A 22,524-nucleotide genomic window follows, 5' to 3' on the forward strand; every position below is an offset into this window, starting at 1 on the left:
TCATGAATAAATTTTCAGTAATGATGCCTACAGCTGGGGCCATAAATTGTGAACTCATAGACCACATATATTGGCAATCAAATGTCTGGTCTGCACCCACAAATGTGGGAAGGATCTAATATGGGATGAAGACGCCTTTAGAGAGCTTTCTTCTTCTGGGTGGGTACTCTTCTCTCTTCTCTTCTCTTCTCTTCTCTTCTCTTCTCTTCTCTTCTCTTCTCTTCTCTTCTCTTCTCTTCTCTTCTCTTCTCTTCTCTTCTCTTCTCTTCTCTTCTCTTCTCTTCTCTTCTCTTCTCTTCTCTTCTCTTCTCTTCTCTTCTCTTTTCTCTTTTCTCTTTCTCTTTCTCTTTCTCTTTCTCTTTCTCTTTCTCTTTCTCTTTCTCTTTCTCTTTCTCTTTCTCTTTCTCTTTCTCTTTCTCTTCTCTCTTCTCTCTTCTCTCTTCTCTCTTCTTTTCTCTTTTCTCTTCCGCTGGAGAGTACAGTCAATTAGTTGAGATGGCCATGGCAGAGGAAGGCAAGCACACGAGACTGAAGATCCAAATGTCTCGCTACTGACAAGATTTCATGTATCTCTAATTTCAGGCAATTTTGCGACAAATTGGCCTAGTTCGTGGCTTATATGAACAGTGAAAAACACTCACTCTTCTAGCACAGCATTTGGGATCAGACAGATCAGATCAGACAGACACTGCTCAGCTGAATCAGAAACGCAGCTTTTGAAGATCTTTGCAGACTTTCTGGTTGACATTAAAAGCAAAAGTACATTTATCATTTCACATACGAAACGTCTTTTTCTCTCTGCGAATATGCATGCAATTTTGCCTTTGTCATAAATTTGTCTGTAAAAATTCTAGCCAGACTTGTGTTAAAAAGATTGCTTATTGCTGGAGCCATTTTCTGCCAGAAATGCAGTGGCTGGCAAAGCCTTGTTTTAACAGGAGCAAATGTGACCCTATAGGTCGCTCTGAATTGTGCTGGCCTCCACATACAGTCAATTAAATCAATGCGATTGTACATGGACACAAGAGTCACAGAATCCATCCCACAACTCTTTATTTGTCTGCCTTTTTGCCACAGACAGCTTCAGGTGTAGCATACAGCAAAGCATGGGGCCCACGGCTATTTGCGGATCGGTCCCTTGGAGTGCCATTACTGGGTTTTCATATTTGTGATCACGCACCCATACCTTACTATTCCTCTCTCTTCGTATTTTGATTATTTAGATGCAAATCCGCAGCATATAACAAATTCCCCATCTCTCAAAATGCGATTGATTTTAAAAGCATGCGAGCAAGAAACTGAGCGCCCAGCGTCTTTGCAAGTGTCCATGACATGAAAGACTTTAAGTGACTGTAAGCTATTTTCCTTGCTGTCAAGCTGCCAGATGATTTTCCTGCCATTAACACATGCCTACACAGGCCAAACTAATGCTTGCCTTTTTGGACATATGTGAGGAAATAAATGTAATTACAAGCAAGATGTAATCACAATTGCTTTACTATTAAAGCTGCCGTATGCTCTCATGGTTTAGTTAACAATACATGCAGAGGAGCAGAATTGCTTGATGTTCCGAGAAAAGGGGAAAGGAGGGAAAAAAGATAAATATGGCCTCTTTCATTTATATCTGTGAAAACACAACATTTAAATGCAGAATTTGACTTTCCAAATATCACACCAAAAACCTTTTAACAAAAACAGCAGGGAGAGAAAGCTCTTTAAACCATGATATTCCATGAAGGATTATGAAAATAGAGGTCATTGCAAGAAAGAGAATTGCAAATACAACTTGAAAAGCTTCTCACATTTGTAAATACATCGAGGAGAATTTATTCCTCTCTGGTTTTGCTACCAGAGGATATTTACAGGTTCCCAGGGAAAAAGGAAGAAAAAAAAATGACATCAAATTTGATATACTCTGTGTGGTGCAACATGCTGATGTGTAGTAGTAACACTCAACTGAGCTTCAAAGGAAATGAGTTTTCTAGGCTGGAGTTACACATTACGGGCCTGATCCTGACAACACGCTGAGCATTTCCTGCGAGCTTTCGCATGCCCTCAGCTCTCACTGAATTCAGAGACAGCTTTTGATTTCTTTTGGTGCTGGATTATGATCGAAAGTAATAAGACAAAAATGTAGCGTGCTTCAAAACAAAAGCTGGAACGTGTCTTCGCATTGCCTGTCACACTGGGGCCCTGGTCCTTCACTGGGGATCAGGGGTATAAAATAATAATAATTATGGTAGTAATAATAAAGTAAACCTTTGTCTGCACAAACAGTCCCCAACTCAGTGCCGTGACATTTCTTACCCATCTGGCACAAGAATTCAGCTGGGCTACTTCCATATGTGCTTTGGCTTATTGTTGACATCAAAGAGGCTGAAAATGTTCCTTACCCCTTGACCGACAGATGCTGTTAGCAGTTTTCAGTGCCCTGGTTCAGTGAGGTCTGACTATCACCAAACCCTGAGCATCGACGTTCTTAAAGCTGTAATTACTGAAAGTGCAGGCAGTCTTATTTCCAAGCAACTAAACCCAAATAAACGTGCAGATGACGTGCACGCAGCCCCTTCGTACCCGAGCCATAGGAGGTGCTAACTGGGAGAGGCGCACCGAGCATGTCCTGCTTTCTGTCGTTACCGATGAATGACTGACAAAACTCAGAAGCTCAGTTCTGCTGGTATGCGCACTCTCGGATGAGCAAGGCATAAAACTCCTACTGACTTAAATTAGGTTATCTGAAACTCCAGGTATTTCTACGCTTGCACCATGAAAATAAACTGGAATAAAGTGAGATACACCAGGAGCAGCTTTCCCTGCCCAAACTTTTGGTGAATCCAAATACTGGAAAAGTTCTCTCTGAAGTCTGTGACGCAGCACAGGTGGTAGTTATCCAAACTGAAAAACCAAGCCAATCTCTGCTGCTCTCTGCAAAAGGCCATATTTAGGTCTGCCTTCACCACTCAGACTATACAGTTTTACTTGAACTTGGTAGTTGCTTCACAGCTGCAAGGTGAAACTCTGACGACTGAAATTAATGGGAAAGCTCTCCCTGGTTTAAGTAGAACCAGGAGAACCAGGACTTCACCTTATGATTTCCTTCTGTGCAAAAAAAATAAATAAAAAAAAATCAAGCAGAGACACAGCTCAACTTCTCACTGCCCAGACATCTGATACCAATAATACTTTTTTACTCTGTCCAAAACTATATTTAAATTGCATTTCTGGCAGGTTTTGAGATGTGTGATATAGATCTCCTGCTATCACATCAGATGCAGTTTCCTTCAGAACTGTTGAACCAGATGTAAAATGTGAGAGATGTAAAAAGTAAAATAAAAACCCTACTCAGAGTAAAGTGTTTCTGGCATGTGGCTATTATAAATGGGAGTTTTAGATGTATATCTGCACTCCAGCCATTTAAGAAGGTACACAGTACCATAACTCTATTGGAGCTGATTAGTGCCAGCTACTTGTGATCAGTAGGAATTTAAAAACCAAGGGCTGCCAAACACTAACAATTTAAAAACTGTATGCCAACAATATGCTGCAACTGAATATTCTGTAGCGCACGTAATTTCGAAGTGGAGCCATATTTAGAGCACTGGGGGGAAGAAGGTGATATATCACGTCAATATTTGATTTTCAGCACTTAGAACTATGCATGTGCTGTTTCGTACTGACAAAGAGAACCAGAGGCACGGAGTGAAAGGAATTCTTGCAAGGATGTCAAGCCTCAATACGTTTACACAGACAACAGGTATAGCTGTAAAGTGATTCTCCCTTTTCAAGCATAAAATTGCCTTGTACAAATCTCAGTTGCAAATGCGTGCAGGTATAGATCTGAGTTACAAATGGAGAAAGGTGAGCAAATACCTTGGCAGCAAAGGTGAGTCAAAGCATGGTGACATCAAGGAAGAAACAGCTGCACTCACAGCACATTAGCATCCTGATTGTATCCCACTCCCCACAAACTGAATGACCACTTGCATGACGCTCAACGCTATCTGAGAAGCGCAGGAATTTAACCAACTGCATGTTCTAAAGAAAGAAGGGCAATAAGTCTCCTATCGCTAGTTTTATCTTTTTGCAACCCCTTTTTAGTCCAAGAAAATAATTTTTGATTTATTGTACAGAGAGGAGAATTAGGCTGAGTCTATTTCATCACGGGACCACAGAAAGCAGGGATTCCCATCTCACAGGGACTCAGATTTTGCCTCTCCCCAGAAATCACGTGTCTATGAGCATCCCAGAGACTATGCTGCTTAGTGCCTTCAGTTAGCAACTACAGCTTGGATCACACAAAAAAGGGAATATAATTGTGTGTGCAGTGGCCAAAGAGGAAAAAAAGAAGAAAATAAGCCATTAGCCAGTTCACTCAATCATCGGGAATCAAAAAAAATGTTTCTAAGAAACAAAATCCGATGAGACAAAAGTTCCGCCTGGTCCCAAGAGAAAGGAGATGGCTTTGTTGTATGCAACACCCTGGCACTACCTCAGAGATGCAGAGATGGATGCTACTGACAAATGGGCACAAACAACTGAAGCTGCTGTAAAGTAAAGAACGCTCCTTCTATCATTCTTGTTCTTGAAAAATACCCAAGGGATCCTTTTTTTTTTTTTTTTTTTTCTGTGAACAAAAGACTTCCCCAACTTATCAAGCCAAAAAGCCTGACTGACTTGAACTGAGTTAGGAGGAGAGCTAAAAAAATAAATAAAGTTCATCCACAATCCTTGCAGTTAGTCAATATCTACGTAGAGTTTTCTGTAAGTACCTAAATCCCCTTAAGCAAACACAACATACTGAAAACTCTATGCTTTAGCCAAGCTCCTTCACTGGCATAAGCAACTTTTTGGAGGTCACGGAAGGAAAACTGCTAATCAGATCTTTGCCAACCTGGCTTCCGCATGCAAGATGTGGGGCACAGGAACCAAGAGAACAGCCCCAGCATGACTGGAGAGCAAAGAATGTGATAATTCCTGTCCCTGCTGACTTCTGGCAAATGCTGCTTGGATACTTTAATATCATCGTAATTTGTAATTGTTCAAACTGATGGCATCCCAGTTAATGGAGCTACAAAAATGTACAGGAGCTGAGGCTCAAGGCTCGGAGGCATACCTGTAGGATGGAGCACAGGGGTTTGGACAGGGGGACTTAAAGTGGCCTCCATGCTTGATACAGACAGGCTTTAAAGGTTCCATTTTGATAAAGGGCTGGGAATGCTTGGGGAAGGATTTTCACAGCTCCAACAGTAAGGAATCCTTCACGCTGTCACTGACAGGACACCTCCAAGCCCTCTGCACTGGGTACTGCACACGGCTAACACGGGAATCCCCCAAAACCTCCTCTGAGCACCTCGCCCTGGTGCATCCAGGTGCATGCGAGGCCGCATACTGAAAGCAAAATACTATCTACGATTATTCATAACCGGGAGTATTGCGCATTCTTCGGAAAGCATACATCATCCTCTGCACTTGGGAAGAGTCGCGATACACCCTGCTTTACCCCCAGGGCCTGAACAGAGCCCGTGGAGCTAGAAACACTTGTGATGACAAACAGGGAGATTTCTCAATACGTATTTTAATTTGTGATCCTGCACTGAATTACCACACCCCATTCATGCACACACTGAATCGCAGATATGACAAATGTTTCATTAATAGGAAATCCAGATGTTCCTCCATACAGTGCTGAAAAAGATCACTACAGATTATGTTTGGTAGATGCCAGTTACGAATTTTCACATATATTTTTAGAGAAATACTGCGATTAAAAAATAAAGAAGATTCTAATGGTAAGTGACATTTTAGCTCAGTCACAATTACAATCAACCTGACTTACTCTTTGCATTAGGAGCAGGACATGATCCTTAAGTTCATACAGGGTTAAGTTTGTTATCCTCAGAGATTTCTTAATGACCCTTGTTATCTGAACCCTCATAATGGTGACTGTGTATTACATTTTCAGTGCACATCCTCAGACATATTAGGACATGAAGTGAACCTGACAGGGAGAAGAATATTTCCTTTCTCCTCTGAGATGCCCCAGGAGGGCTTTCTGCAGGTGACCTCCTCAGACCTTGGCTCTACATTAGAGTTATTGTCCTGAGAGAAGATTCAGTTAAAACACCCAATTCATTTCATATAGTGCTCTTGAGTTTATTCTTAGTGGCAGCTAACTTGTAAAATTTTATTATAGATTCTTCTTTGGTTTGCTTGATGGAAAACAATTATTCTATCATCACGTCTAAATGCAGTTGCATGAATCTCTGATATACCTTGCTGGACCAAGCAATTTTCTTTCCATTACTATTTTCAGATGAAATGCTAATTTCACTTTAAAAGAAGTATATAAATATACTGAATTAGATTTCACATTTCTAAATGGCTGTGTTCAAATAGGTCTGATAGCCTAAAATAAGCCTTATGACTTCTGAATACAACCTGTTGACCAAATAACTGTTATTATTATTATTATCACCATTATTGTTATTATTTTAGCAGCATATTGATGTCTCTTAGAAGAGCAGAGCTCGCTGTGGTAGGCAATACACAAATGCTTGGTAGGCTTCATCTGTGCCCAAAACTGCTCCTACTATTTGCAGACAGAAAGACATAGTGCCGGAGAGTCCTGCCCTACGAAGGGGAGCTGAAGTACAGAAAAAGATGCAACTTCTGCAGAAACAAATAAGGATCTGTGAAGAAGCAGAGCTGCCTGCACAGCCTTGCACAGGCAGCAGCTCTCGCTCCAGCAGCGGCATGGACCTGTCGGTGCAGCAGTGCCCCTGCTCTACAAGCTCTGCTCTCTGAACAGGCTGATGCGGCCGTGCTGCTTACGGAGGCAGCCTATCTGGGGATCTCTGCACGTAATTACAGAGGGCAGGTGTACCCCACACGACTCGGTGGGTTTGAGAAGGGCTCTGCTGCCACCTAGAACCAAGACTACTAAATCCCAGCTGAGAACAGGAGCTCTAAGTGTACAGGTGCAGGGCTTCTTAGGGGAATTTTCTTCACAATAGCCCTGACTTTTACTTGGGGAAAGACATCCATGACAACAGAGCTAAACCCGTACCTTTTATTTACATGTATGTTTTGAGAAGATTGTGCAGCATAACTGACCTTGAGATATATTGCTCTACAGGAACTTTGGCAATGAGCTATTCTTTCCAATACAATAAAATTCTCAGTGCTGTGGCCCCAACCTAGTTTCATGGCATTGCCCTTATGCCTGCCCAAGAACAGCAACCCACCAGCTGAGGCAAGAAGCTAAAGCCACCCCTCTCTCTTCCCTTAACACCGTGAGTTCCCTAAGATATGAGAAATAAAAGTGGATAGTGAGTATCACTGAAACTTTTTAAAACTTCCCTGGAATTAGAGAAAAAAACAAAACCAAAACCACACACACACACGATAGCCTAGATGCTGCAGTAGGTGCACTCCCTCCGAATCAAAGGTGTTTTCAGAAATGAACAACTGTGAGTTAGACGGACCTGCTCTCTGGAAAAACCAGAGCATTTCTGTTAGCTGTTATGTGCCCTCGTGCTTCCACACAGACACACACATTAGAAGTCTGATACAGATTCAGAAATAATAGAACATTTCCCTTGCTTTCAGTGGCTCCAAGTAAGGATGGTCACTGCTCACAGGAGGCTGAACCTGAAATATCTGCAATGTTATGTAGCCCATGCAGCAAGCCTTTTCTTATAAATCTCTGGGTGACCGGCATTTAAATTGAGGCTCACCACTTATCCCAAAATTTCCTGCTTGCAAGTTGCTGTTTCTAGTAGAAGTCTCTCTTGCAAAACGATTTGCTATCTACTGAAAAATTCACAGATTCTTATAGAGCCATTATTCACGTATTTGTTACATATCAAGTGAAAAATACAAGCCACCAGAAATATTATACAGGTTCTTTAGTGTTCAACAGTCCGACTGCTCTGATGAGGTGGCAGATGCAATCTAGGAAATTGAAGTAAAGCTAGTACTGAGGATTTGTATTCAGAATCTGGCTGAAAGCACAAGGAATATTTGAAGCAGCTCTGTGCAAAGCCCATTCACAGGGATGAACCTTGTTTTGTAGCAAATATCATGGTGGGGTTAAAGTCTCTTTAAAAAAACAAAACCATTCTCCTAGAGGAGAAGGTATGGGATATGATTTTATTTAAGGCTTAGTAGAAACGCCTAGGATATCATTCATTGTTTTTCATGCTTGCATATACACTTGAACATCAATTTAGAGGCATGTAGAATTATATGATCCCATGGAAATTAACATGGTAATGAATATTAACACGATAATTAATAATATACTTAAGAGTGTGTCATGCAGCTGAGTGAGCCAAGAACGAACCAAATGTATTGTACCAACTAACCCCCCACAGTTACAAGACAGAAATGAACAGCATTTTGTAATTATACACAGTGACATATTTTCTCATATCTACTGCCAAAAAAAATATCACTTTCTGGAATTAAAAGAGAGAGCAGCAAATAGAAACAGCTATGTCATCAGTAATTGCAAACATGTTTTCAGCTCCAGCTTCTGATAACTATCCAAAGACGTTCTTTTAATTGGTTAAATTGACAACTGTCCAAAAACACAGGGCCATGTTCATTCCTAACAAGTCAAATGGAGAAATCAGAGTCCCGGAGAACTACCTCAAACATTTTGCAAGGAGACAGGAATTAGCAAATGAGTAGCACAACCCAAAAGTGAATGGTGTCGCTTGTAAAGGGGCACTTTAGATATTGCAAGACTCTATTAACTTTGCCCCATGGGGCCTGATCAGGTTGCCCATGAGACGTGGAGGACAGATTGACTTACCGTATTTAAAATGTAACCACCTCTCACAGGAATGCTAAGAGGATTGCTTAAGACAAGTCTTCTTAATACAGGAGCTCTCTAGCATGCAATAAAACAAGCTGGTGAAATCCAAAACACCTTTTCAGCTGACACAGATTCGGAGAATTTGGTTCTAGAGCTTTACAATTAAAACATGTCTTTGTAGAGCATTATTCTCAGATAGGTGCAGGTAAGATCTCAGTCTGAGGTGGTGCCTCATGTGCTTCAGCAGTAGGGAGAAGCTGATGACCCCATACACAAACCCTCACCCCACTCAGAAGTAAACTGCCCAGTGAAAGTAAGATCTACAAAGTGATCCAAAGGTGGAGGGAGACTCTGCCAGATCTCCTCTGCAGCCAAAAAGATATTTCACCAGCCTGATCATGTTTGAACATTCATCCTTACTTAACAAGGATTATTGCTCGATAACATCACAGGCAAGCAGGAAAGCAAGGTCCCTTATCTGAAGAAATTTTGTCTTTCAAGTAAAAAACCATATCCATGTTAAACAACAAAGCCAGAAGAAGACCAGAGATTCTGCTGCTCCTGGACTGAATAGGAATTAGGACACCGAATATCTCCAATATTCTGAGTCTAGGGAACCCAGAAACACAAAATATCTGCATTATAGATGACATACACATAACAAATAAATACGTAAAACAGTGATAATAGCTTTAGTTCCAGCTAGAACTGACCTAGGACAGCAAAAAAGAAAACCTCTTTACTAACCTGGTTAAACAACCAGGTATTAAAAACCTGCATGACCTATAAATGTATGTCCACTCATTACAGAAGAATGTTACATACATCCTTTATCAGTATTTTGCCATTTGCTGCTGAAGGTTGTGGGAGAAGTAAGCTACAAGTGACTTTGCAGGTCCTAGCCTTTAGGTTCAAAGACATCCTCATATTCTTGCTCTGTTGAAATCAGCATTTCTCCCTATGATTAGCTGCCACCTCCCTCTCCTTGTGGTGATTAAGCTACTAAAAACACTATACTCAAAGAATGCTGAATAAAACTTTTAGGGCCCCAAGAGTTGCTGTAGAGATAGCTTTGTGTACATCTGAAAGTATGTGTAAATATATATTTGGACAGTTGTTAAAAACATGTATAATTTTTCCCAAACACCACAGCTCTTTCCAAACAGTATCGTTTAATGGCACAATGCATAGTTAAAGATTTTTAACAGCCTGTTTTATTTATGGTTATTTACTCAATAGAGTATATCAAGCCTTCACAACCTTTGTGGGCAGTTGTGAAAACTAAGTGGGCATTCACTCATTATTTTTTTTAAGTGTGTCATTTACACAGTGAATGGATCCGCAGAAATCATTGCAATCAGTAATGATTGCACTCAGAAAAAAACAAGGGTTGTGTATTACCTGGAGAGAGCTACAGTGATACTGCCACATCTACAGGGGACGATTCTGCTTTCAGGATGCTGGTGTAAATCCAAAGTATGTCCATTAAACCCGTGCTCTTACTCTGGATTTTTCTTCTTGGGAGCATAATTCCACTCTTTCTAGCCTGAAAAGAGAGAAGGAGGCAGAACCCACTGTTAGTAAGATTTCCAATAATTCATTTTTAAATATTGCATGAATAAGCATTTACTAAAGGCTCTCTGAAAATTCTGTACCTCTCTATTTTAGCTGGCTTCTTCCATATAAAACTTGACCTGAAATTTCCTTTCTCAAGTTTTACAGCATGCTCAATACAAACGTGGTAATACATGTTGGTAAAGAAAGAATCTGACAAGTAGCACACCACAAGTTCTTCCCGTATAAATTATTTTGAATCATGCTTCCCATTGAGTAGATCAGTCACAAAAATCTGGTTTCTATTTGAGGACTGTCACTACTCTGTTGGTAGTATCCAGGTCATCTCATAGTATTGCACCTCAGTTTTCTTCCTCTGCAATTTGTTTTGAGATATAATAGTGCAAAGAGTTCTCTGAAAAGTATAAATGGTTACGATCGTTTTTGGCATTGTTGCTGTTGTTAAGCAAAGGTCTTTAAATGCTTGTGCTACTCTTCTATCTTGTGCAGATACTACAATAGTATCCCAGATACTATTGCATTACAAACAAAACTGGAAAACGTTCAGAGCACTTAAGAGATTTGCAGAGACTCAGCCTGAAGAGTGTAAAGTGCATCAAATGATTTACCACAGGCCTATCTATATATCACAGATATCAAATTCAACTTTGAATGTGAGAAGGGAAAAAATGAGAGAGCTGAAATTCATATACTGTAATTAAATGGAAAACACATGCAAACTGTAGCAGAAAAATAATGGAAACATGAATCGTGAATATTGCATCTGTCTGTTATTATGGTAGGAGTGGCAATGATTAGTAGAAATAGGGTTGCAAAATGATTTCTTATATAATATCACTTCCTGTGCCCATAGGGGAACTGTAATAAAGACGACTCACCCTTAGGCAAGGGCAAAGGCAGAAGGCACAGTCCTTTCTGCTGGGAAAGAGAAGCCCTCAGTTGCACAGAAGCCTTGCCAGCCAAAGGAGGTGCTGGTTTCTCATCCTTTGAAGGTACCAGCAACCGGTCTTGGAACCGTAATCTACCCATTTGAGATAACAACACCAGTGCCAGGGACCTACAGCCTAGATGATCCTAGTCAACAAGAGTCTGCCTCAGAATTGTCAAGCACAAAGGAGGAATGTTAAGTATGCTTTAAAAGCCTTAAAATGTTGACTTTTGTGGACAGCACTATGCAAATCCAATGATGCCTAAACATGTATGTTTACATATACACTGGGAACTTGCCATTATGCACACATATTGAATGGATCCACTGAGAGCAGTGACAATATTGCCCATGCTCAGCAGAATTCATGAGTGTTGTGCCACACCTTTTAATGGATCAAGTGTGAAACACCTCGGTTAACAGACGGGGGTGTCTATCAGGGTCCTAGTACATACAAAAATTCAACAGGTAGCTGTTGGCCATTAATATGTACTTGTGATGTTCTGCACTTTTGCTTTAAGATTTTAACCCCAAGGTCTTCCAGAAGTAGAACTTAACACGTTGCCTAAGAGCACAAGATAAACCAGTGGCAAGCTTGAGCTAGCAATCTGGGTGGAGGATCTCCCCCCTCCACCCAAGCCTGACTCATTGCAGCTCCCTGTAGTCAAAATATGAAGGGGCGAGATCTTTGTAGCTGGTTGACGCAAGCAATCTGTTGGCTGCCTTTACGAAGTGCTGAAATAGGGGACCTTTGTGGGGATGTCTGAAGTTTGCAGCACTGACGATCCACGTTAGGGCTTCTGTCCACCCAAAGCGAGGGTGGGCTGTGGTAGATTTGACTGGCACCCCAAGAGGGCTGTCTGTGTGGCTTTGCTTACTTCCAAAACAGTGCAAGGGAGAAGAAGATGAACTGGCTTTATGAATTCTCTGCTACCTCCTGATTCTAAGACATGCATCACCCAGGCACATCACTGCAATGCCCAGCATGTAGGTCCAGTCCTTACACGTACACTGCTATGAGCGCTGCTGCATTAACTTTACAAACATATACCCTCCTGGACTTCTTGTTTGGTGTGCTGGGTTTGAAAGGTGCAAGGAAGAGGGCATTTTTCTGCAAACGGAATTTTTCTTAAGAGGAGCGGTCACCTTTTGCTATTACAAATACAAGAGCAATAACAATATATACAGGCCTGAGCAATAATGGAGATTCTGGCAGATATTTTTTCCCCATCATAAGCACACTAGGCCTAAGGCAAGGTTTTCCTTTATTAAATAAAGAAAATGGAAAGGTAGGGAGGAAAAAAAAAAACTGTGTTGCCTCTCAAATTACACAACCTGCTAAATATTTAGGATATTCTTTCCCACAAACATTTCAAATGGATGACAAAGAGGTTTGTCTTCTTGACAGTTCACATCCTCTTGCGGCCAAACTCATTCCTCTGGAAGCTCACTGAAGTCAATGATATAGCAGCAGGGATGACAGATGAAGCTCACAATCCACATTTTAGTGGTACCTATCTGCAGTTCATACAAATCAGCTCAAAATTAAGATGCAAGTGAAGACACTAAAGGCTCAGGTTGAGTACACGACTAAGTTAGCAGAAGCAGTCTAAAATCTGTGGCAAACGTGTGTGTTTATTCCACTCCCAGTTTCTTGGCTAGAAGAGAAAGGCTTGAACTATATAACAGTAACTAACACTGTTTTTCAATGCTTGCTTACAGTGACATGTATTCCTGCCTTCTTTTTTCTTTTTGTTTTCAGTCGCTGTAGTGAATGGCAATCATGTTCTCTCATTGCATGGCTGGCTATCTTTGCTGTAAAGAGCAAAGTGACAAGTATTTACAGTTGACAAGTAATGGGTCACCCAGCAACATGTCCTAGCTTTGCAAATCATCAATCCAAAACACTTTTAACTTCCTTCAAAACACGAAGAAAACTTCTCCAGCCTTTTAAACTGGAAATAGGAAATCTGCTTTTCACAACAGGCCTCAGGTGCAGTAGCTCAACCAATCTCAGTTTATCAGCGAGCTGGAAGTTCACCTCAAGTCCAAATGAAAGCCAGTAAACCATCACCAGAACAAGTAAAAATGAAAGCAGAAAAGACAAGAAGCCATAGCTGTAACCATCCACTCAGAATCAACGTACCAGCTCTCAAGAAAATAACTGCTACGTTAAAAGCTTTCTCATGTTAGGCCACTTGTTCTCATAATAATTAAGATACAATGCTTTAATAAAAGAGTTTCATTTACATTCCGATAGTCAAGCTGGCACTTAACTTGATTTGGGTCTGTTCTCAATTAAGAACTGTTTATGGCCTCCAAAATCCCTTCTTGGATGCTCTTGAGGTTCTGCACCAGAAAGAGGAGGGGAAATCTGGCAAATCATAACAGAGATGTGAGAACTGTGCTGGGGAAAAAAAAAAAAAAAGCAGTAACTCCCTAGAATCTGGATTCTGAACCCAGTCAAAGCCAAGCTGCACTGAAACGTAAAAAGTTTGCCAACTTCCTAAATTCTAGTATCATGATTTACATTTATAGCACTTATTTTCCAGTATGTATTGATTTTACATGGGGTAGAACAATCTTTTTAGGGCAAACTGAAAATTTGCAAGTTTTTCACCTGCAATTTCCCAGTCTTATCTACTACGCTAAAACTCCCCCATCCAACCTGCTGTGAGCTGGATCCCGAAGTCACACAGGTACCCTTTGAAAATCCTCTCCCTGCTCACAGCATCGCCACAGACATGCTAGCACAGTACAGATGAGCATGTTCCATGTCACACTGGCCTCCCAGCACCCTGCCTGTGTTTGCAGCGGGATCTCGCTACCTAATGACGTCTCTAAAGCCCAGCAGCATGCGGTACACACCCTGTTATATCACACTGCTCCGACTGCTTTGCAGCAGGGGAGAGGTGAGGACATGACAAAGAAGAAGCAACTGTTCTTCCTTACTTCAAAAGACAACACAATGCCACTAATAATTCTTCACACTTAAGTAATAGCCAGCTTTATAAACAGTAATTAAAGATGCCTTCTGGTGTACCTGCAAAGGAAACATTATTTTTGTTCTCCACAAGGACCACATTTTCTTAAGTGACTTTTCATTAAAGAAGATGGCCTTGAGCATAAAAGGCTTAATTTTCAGAGGGACAAGCAGCTACAGAATGTATTGTATAGTCTTCTAACAACGTCGCATCAGCTAAAAGTTAAAATCTGAGATTTCAAGCAGAAAACCTCCCAATCTTTCATCTCAGAATCCTTCTGCACACTGCTAATCAGCAACATTGAAAGAGGGGCAGGACTCATGCAGCAAAGCGGTATGAAATCTGTTAAAAATTTTTACATATACATACAAAAACACTCGCTTAATCCTCTGACATTTCATTGAGTATGCCTGCCAGGGGATGAATTAAACCAGCATTCTGAAATTGGCGAAGTGGGTTGTTCATCTGCCTGCATTTCTATTTTCCGTTTTCATCTTCGAACTGGCCGGGGCTTTTAGCACTCACCATTTACTTTCTCCAGAAATTAAGCCTTCTCTGAGTGCTAGCTGGAAGTGAAAATCGGTGACAGTTACAGCCCTGCCCACTCCAAAACCCCAGTGAAACCTGGGTGAGCCCAGAGACGCCAAGTCACCGCTCTGTCTAATTACAAACCCGAGGCAGATTAACCTTTGATGACTAAATTAATCTTCTAAATAAAATGAATATGCATCAGCCTGCAAATTAGGATTAAATGCTTAGTAGAATCTTTATGTGATCAAGCAGGTTTTGTGGTGCAGATGTTAACCATTAACATGAAGCAATAAAATCATTCTTTTTTCTTATAATAACATCTAACAATTCTAAAGCCACCTTTCATCTGAGAATCTCAAAGGGTTTCATGCACATAATTAATTAACCCTCTCAGCATCCAAGACAAGAGCATAATAATGTCCCCGTTCAACAGCTGAAGGAACAGGCGGAGGAAAGCCCTAGCTCACGTGCCTCGGCCGGTGCGCAACGGGGATGTTACACGCTTTGAAGAAAAAGGGAAGACTGGGTTTACACTGGCTTCACTTCTACCCTCACGTAGTGCTTCTGCCGGGCCTGTAGGGTGGCTTCTCCGCAAGCCCTGAAGCAGGAGCACACACCTCTCCCCAGCCCCTGAGGCTGGGCAGGGCCCCAGCAGGCCGCTGGCAGACAGCACCTGTAGGCCGCGCACCTGTAGGCCGCGCACCGCCGAGGCCGCCGGCCACGGAGCTGGCACAGCCCTCTGCTTTCCACTAGAAAAGGCAATCAAACTCATCTCAGCACTGACAAGATGAAAACAAACATTGCACTTTGTGATCTACTACAAAATTCTGAAATAAATCATTTCGGGGGGGGGGGGGGGGGGGATCTTTTCTGAAGAAAAATTTGTTTCTTTGTGATTTTTCCCTTGGGCGCAGGAGACTACTGTGCTCTTAACACATCTGTTCCCTGCATTCTTACGTCTGCGTGGAGTAAAATGCTTGCATGGTGGTGAGGAGGAGGAGATGTGGTCCTGCTTCTTTTGTGCTCTCCCAGAAGAGCAAATAGTTGCAGGGGATCAAGGTAACCTGCTGCTGTCCCCTTTCTGAGCTCCTCTTTCCAATGGGATATTCATTTCCAGGAGATTTAAAATGAGGAACTTACACAAATGCACATATCATGATTTTTCAGCCTTACTATCCCTGATTTTAATTTATAAGTTTCAAACATTGCGACTAACTAAACTGTAAAATTAAGTTTTGATTCGATCTGTTTGAATAAAAAAATAATGTAAAAGTATTAATGAGGTATGGACAGCCATGTGAGACTTCATATTCACAATAACCCAATTTGTTGACATGTTTTATTGCCCAAACATAACAGCTTCTCCTGGTATGTAAGCATTTCTTCCGATGCAAACTACCTGCCAAGGTATTTTTACTTGTTTCAAAGGGTTCTGGGTAAGTTTGTAAGGTCAGCTTAAATTTCTTGGCTTCTAAAAGGAAGCTTAAGTAGGAATACATGGTTATTTTAGAATATTGACATCACAGATATAATGTAGTCACACAACTTTCACTGTAAGTTGGACGGTTAAAGGCATTTGTTGTTTTGATACAATGGCTGCTAAAATCCATGGAAAAATTCTAAGGACTTCAATAAGCTTTGGCTTGGGCACATTATTACTAAGACTGTAATTCTTGATACCCCTTGTAACATCCCAGCCTATGTGAGAAACTTAGAAAAAGCAATTAACATTCCTCCATCGACTTTTGTATTTACATTTTAAATTTACCATTTAAGACTTTAATTCTCTATAAAACTGCTTAAATATACATAACTTCAGTGTTATTTAAATGTTTTATGATCCTTCTGAAATGATCAGCTAATTAAAATCACTTATCTAATTTAGTACCTAAAATTTACCTTCCTTTATTTGGGAGGAATTGGATTTAATGTGCAGCTTTTGTTCATTTCCTTTCTCAGAAAATCTTAATTTGGAAGGAAAATCATGATTACATGCTGGGGAGGAGCATGTCTTCTAGGCTGCAAACTTAAACGAGTGGTAATCATTAGCTACCGTGTATGACATGGTGAATATAATTAAGAAATAAATTTATTACAGAAACTTGGAATTATCAATTAAAAAGTAGTCAGTGCAGTCCCACAAGGTCCGATATGATTACCTACGTTATCTGGGCTGTCACTTCCAATGTTGGTTTGAATCTCAAAGACCTCTGAGGGGTGCTCTGTGTGTCAAGTTAAATAAGTCAGACAACCTTAGTGGAAAAATGCAGCGATACAAGCGGGTGCAAACACAACTCTTTTAGAGGAAAATAAAGATGTCAGCTTCAGCTTGAGTACAATTGGCAAACTGTTTTTCCTTCCTACTGTACTTCTAAGTGTACCGACAGGACAATTCAATCTGTGGCTGTGACACAGTCTGTTTGATGGGTTATGAGGGGCAGAACCTCAGGGGCATTAAAGGACGCTGCGGCCTGTTATATGTTTTCCTAATTTCTACCTTTGCAGACTGATTTTTCCCTCTTCAGAGATTTCTCAGGTTTAAGGCCAGAAAACACCATTAAATAACCTAGTTTGACCTTGTATATATGCTAGGACACTACGCTACTCTCACTGACCCATCCTCCATGAACCCTCCTGCTCCTCTTCCCTAGGCCACCTCTCATAATACTGATCTACAAATGTATCTCAATTATGAGGCCATAAAACAGTGTAAAAAAAAAATAATAGCTCCTCCTATCAGCCTTTCTCTCCAAGATCCCAACTCTAGAAAAATGATTCTGTTGCTCACTCTGAAACTGAATCAAAAAATTGGCACGCTCTGATGAACCAGATTTTGCTTCTTGTATTGAGTGTATCACATCTCTATTGCTCTGGGCTCTAGCTCGGATGAGAAATAAAATGAATAGAAAATGCCACCTCATCATATTTTTGACCTGATCAAGGTAGATGGACCTTAAATACTTCGTGTTCAGCTATGGAGGTTGTGTACATCTATTTATGAAATCAGATGCAAACAGAACAAAGTTAAAACACAAGTTGTTTATCCACAGGCTTACAATAAAATCTTAATCTTTTCTAGCACTACATAATGTCTTTAAACCAATACACATCAAAAAGCTTAACATCCTCCTCAGAACTCCAGTATCCGTCTATGCAGTAAAAATTCTGACATTTACCAAAAACAGGGGGGAAAATAACAGTCCAAAACATATGCTACCATCATTTAGGATACAATTTGAAAACTGTCTCTTGGCTCTGAATCAAAGACTACCGTAGACACAGGAATGTTGACAGATAGTGATTGTCTCCTCTTTTAAAATTGCACTGACAGTATCAACACCATTCTTCCATTTGGTATCAAGGAGTGTCAGTAAGAGTGAAATACAGCTTACCTTAACGCATCATGCAAAATACAGCATCTCTGTGTTTCCCTGGATTCACCCCCTGTGAGCATTCCAAAATGTGCTCAACAAAATCACATGAAACTCAGATGATTTCAGATCATGTTACGAAGTCAAAACACAGAACAGATTCACAGAAAGATTTGCTAAGGTTCACCAACTTGTTGAGTGAACCTGGGCCCGGTTCCAAGCAAATCTGGATTGATTAATGTTTTCTTTAAATCAACATCACCTGATGTTCTTTGCTACTGATGTGAATCTCAGCTTTTACTTTTCTCTTTGAAATTTTGGATTGGTTTAAGTCCAGAGCTGAAAACAGCACGTGGGATGCAGATCTGTCTACATACTAACTAAAGAGCATGTAGCATTGTTTTCTGCAAAGCAATGAAATATTGCAAAACCAGCTCCCTACCTACCTCATTAGTATTTTGCAATATTATTAGCCTTTTGGTGAGGACCAGGAGTATTTTTTTTTCAAACTGTTCATGCATTTAAAAACAGAACAGTAAACAAACTCTTTCTATATCTCAGACATGGGACCAAATTGAGATATACTCAGCTACACAAAATAGCACCTCTTTCTACTAATGGACCCCCTGAAATCGATGGAACTACTTATGGAGTAATATACCATTACCCACTGTGAATATGAGCTACTGTGAATAAGCTTTGGAAACCATATTCCAGCTACAGTTGTGCTTGGTGGCTTGCAGTATTCCAGCACTTGCTAAATATAAATAAATGAAATAAAGTGGGAGATAGTGATACTCTGATTCCTGTTAGCACTGGCTATACATTTGTTCCAAGTGTCTGAGCAATCAGAACACTACATAAATACCTTGCCATGCCTGTGGGATCCCATGCTAAGTTATAATCCATCACTGAAGCAGGCAGCCACTCTTGGAGACATGCTAAAACATTTCTGAGGTTGAGTGTAATTCATTGCTATGCTGTCTGGTTGCATGTTTATTTCATCTTCCAGGAAGAAGTGGCTACATGTGGAGTGGTTGTGTGCTGTAAATTTCACTTAAAATTTGTGTCATATTAAACAATTATTGACCAAGGGCTCTGTAATTTATCAGCTGATTTATCTTCTCCTTTCTACAAGAACTCTTTGTCAATAACCTTTACTTTCAGTAATGCTACATTCACACATAGCTTAGCTGTATTTATATCATTATTTGAAAACTGCAGGACTGAGCCAGGTAACACCATTCAGATTAAAAAAAAAAAAATCTGTCCCCTTGTTTCCTTACTATATGCATGCATGCGTTTATACAAAGAAAAAAAAAAAAAAAAAAGGAAACTGCTTATCACATAGTTGCTTTATTTGTTTTCTTCATTTCTAACTCCTGCTTTCAGATGAACAAAAACTGAGGAAAATGTTAAAGAACTGCCAAAGTTTCTGTTGGAATAGAAAAGGAACAGCAATATTGTAAGACACACTGTTCCCTCAATTTCTTCTGGCCAATTTGTAGTCCCAGCAGACCTACACAAACTTTGAACAGGCACAGAGGCCTGGCAGCACTGACATGAGCCGAAGTCCTCTAGCCTTGTGAAATTCAACCACTGCAACTTCACAGTCAGCTTTGGCAAAATGCAGGGAAGATCAACCCAGAAGAAAAAGATATTTAAAACTGACTGGATCCTCAAGGAGAATTTTTGTCAGCAACTGAAAAAGTCCATCAAGCTCCCCATCAGGGAACTTTCCAGGAGCTTAATTTTTCCCTTACTTGCTTGTATTGCACTGGAGACCATCACCAGTGTCCCTCCTCTTTCCTGTTACTACCAATTTAAACGTTGGTGTCCACTAAGAATCTAAAAAAGGGAATCTTTAATATTCAGGCTGTAAATATACCACTGAGTCCCAAGAGCCTAAGATATGTCAAAGGCATGAAATGATGACCATGAAAGGGAACTCCACGTTTGTGTTTGCTCAGTAGAAGAACTGCAGGGCTGACCTGTGGACTGATGTGGCTGTTTAATATGGTCCCTGCAAACCGTTCAATAACATCAGAACTGCTGTTTAATCCTCTTACCGTTATCATTGACATTATTTCATGTTCTACTAATTCCAGCCCATCTGCAGGAGAAATACTTGCCTCTCTGGCAACCCAATACACAGGGCCAATTTTTTTAAAAGGCTGCAGCTAGAATCTTCCACATTCTTTCAGAACAAGATTTTTTCATTATTATTTTTTTCCATGGGAACATTTTTGTATACCACTATAATCTGAGTCTCATCTCAATTGTACTTTTATGTGTCAGGAGTAAAGGTAATGCAAGATGAGGATCAGGGACTAAAGCTCTAATAAATTGAATTTTCTGAAACAAATATACAAGCACATTTTGACACTATATATGCAAAGGTGTTCAGATGCAAAAGCCTCAATTATTTGGCTTTTGGAAGAAAAAAAAAACGTTTAAAATAGGAAGAGACAAGTGTGAGTTTTGAAAAGCTTCAGAACTGTCTGTATGTCTACTTTGCAACTTCTTGATCAGTTTATGTTCTCCCCTTTCATTTGAATTTTGTATGAAGAGCTTACATATCAAAGGACATGACCAAGTTTTTCAGATGGTGATTCCCAATTCAATGTCCACCGTTATAAAACTTACTTAAAATTACTGAAAAAGAAAGATTATTTCCCAATGACAATAAAATAATCTTTCTTATTGATTTTTCCATACATTTCCAAAGGGTCACAAAGAGTGCCGTACCTTGAAGGGGAAGGAGTCAAAGGAATGAAAACTTGCTGGCTTTGGAATGAACTAACATTTTCAGTGCTATACGATCATTCTTACCTCTCTTTGCAACCTTTTGGGAGTTATAATCCATCCACAGAGACTCACTTATTGAATGGAACAGTAAGAGCCTTGTGCTACCATTTGTGTCATGTCACTGTCTTCTGTTGGAGAACTCAAGCGGGTCTGAAACCAAAGCAGACACACAGTTGTGAATGAACTGCAAAAAAAATCATGGAGTATTTCAAAATCTGGAAGACTGTTTAACACCAATGTCCTACTCAGAGTATTACACACCCCAGAAACTCGTCGAGGAAGGAATGTTTCTATATACAATACACTCAGGCTCCCACTATCACATAATCCCTCTTCCATCTATGCCAAATTCCAGCTGCAGTCCATACTCGCCTCCAAAGAACCAGAGCTAATAGCAAAGTAACAGTCATATCTATTGGCTCCTCCAGCAGCATTTCACAACAGATATCACATGATTAGGTGTTAAGTGGGACTATTTGCACTTTTGCTTAAAGCACATATAATTATGTAATTCTGTATAATGCCAAAATGACTATTTAAGTAGCAGCTGCACAAAACAGAGATACTGGTTGGACAGCACAGAAAATACAATCTTAAATAAAAACAGAACAGTAACACATACATAAACATATATATATATATATGTATTTATAGTCTTCAGTGGAATGTTTTTCAAATGTGGAAATATAGAATATTTTTCCAAAAGATCTAGTTAGTGGCTCTTAAGCAAGATTCTGCTGCTCTTCTCACCTCTGAAAGGTTTGCCAGAGTCCTCCCAATACCAACTGTGGTTTGACAGACCCTTGAAACCTAATGGATGAAGTCCTTTGAGTTTATGATCTCATCCATCAGCTGTTGCTGGTGTTTGTCACCGAGCAGGCTGGCACTAGATGGCTCTGTCAGAGTTCTAGGTGAGGGAGCGGAGCACTTATTTGTGCTCTGGGTTTGCCAGTGCTTTCAAGCTCTGTCTGGAAAGGCACTTAGGGGTTGCTAAACGGGGGAGACTGCGTAGACAAGCTGCACAGAGTCACCCTCTGCAGAGTTCCTCTTAAGGAACCGATTTCCCAGCCATAAACAATATGGAGGAAGGTACATTCCATTTACGTTTATTATTTTTCAGAGAAAATGTGTCCCAAAGTCATGGCACGGTAACAGAGCTCCTGTGAACTTTGATTAAAGCCATCACCAAGTATCAAGGTTAGTTAGGAATGCTACTATATTTTAAAATACGTCCCTCTAACCGGATGGGGAAGGTGGTGACAGTGAGAGGAGCCTGCCACTGGGGTGCTCCAGAGAGGTCAAAAGGAGATCACCATTTGTTTAATCTAAATAAATCAATTTGTTAAACAAGGAGCTGCTGAGATTATACAGTTAGAGGGTGGAGAGCAAAGAAAGATAATTATTTTTGTTTGCATAAATCATTTTCTTATTACTTGGGGATCAGGGTGGTATTGTTTGGGTTCGAGAAAGGAGGGCAAAAGAAGATAAGTATATCAATTTGTTGAT

General features: G+C 40.3%; 1 protein-coding gene across 7 annotated transcripts in view; it reads right to left on the reverse strand.

The window, feature by feature from the left end:
- LOC310905406 (uncharacterized protein) overlaps window positions 1–22,524 on the reverse strand; it is a gene marked incomplete at its 5' end in the record, with an annotated part of 392,143 nt that overhangs the window by 28,748 nt on the left and 340,871 nt on the right. For 5 of the 7 annotated variants that reach the window (XR_014588994.1, XR_014588995.1, XR_014588996.1 and 2 more), the window contains one exon: window positions 21,109–21,168. Coding sequence is in view for 2 of the 7 variants with exons in the window: in XM_083851633.1 (XP_083707759.1) it covers window positions 10,233–10,367 (135 nt within the window). Of the gene's footprint in view, window positions 1–10,222; window positions 10,368–21,042; window positions 21,169–22,524 lie in introns of those variants that run through there. The other 2 variants (XM_083851634.1, XM_083851633.1) reach the window with 2 other exon arrangements.

This window comes from Anser anser (genome assembly GCF_964211835.1).
Source record: "Anser anser genome assembly, chromosome: 11".
Classification (NCBI taxonomy): Eukaryota; Metazoa; Chordata; class Aves; order Anseriformes; family Anatidae; genus Anser; species Anser anser.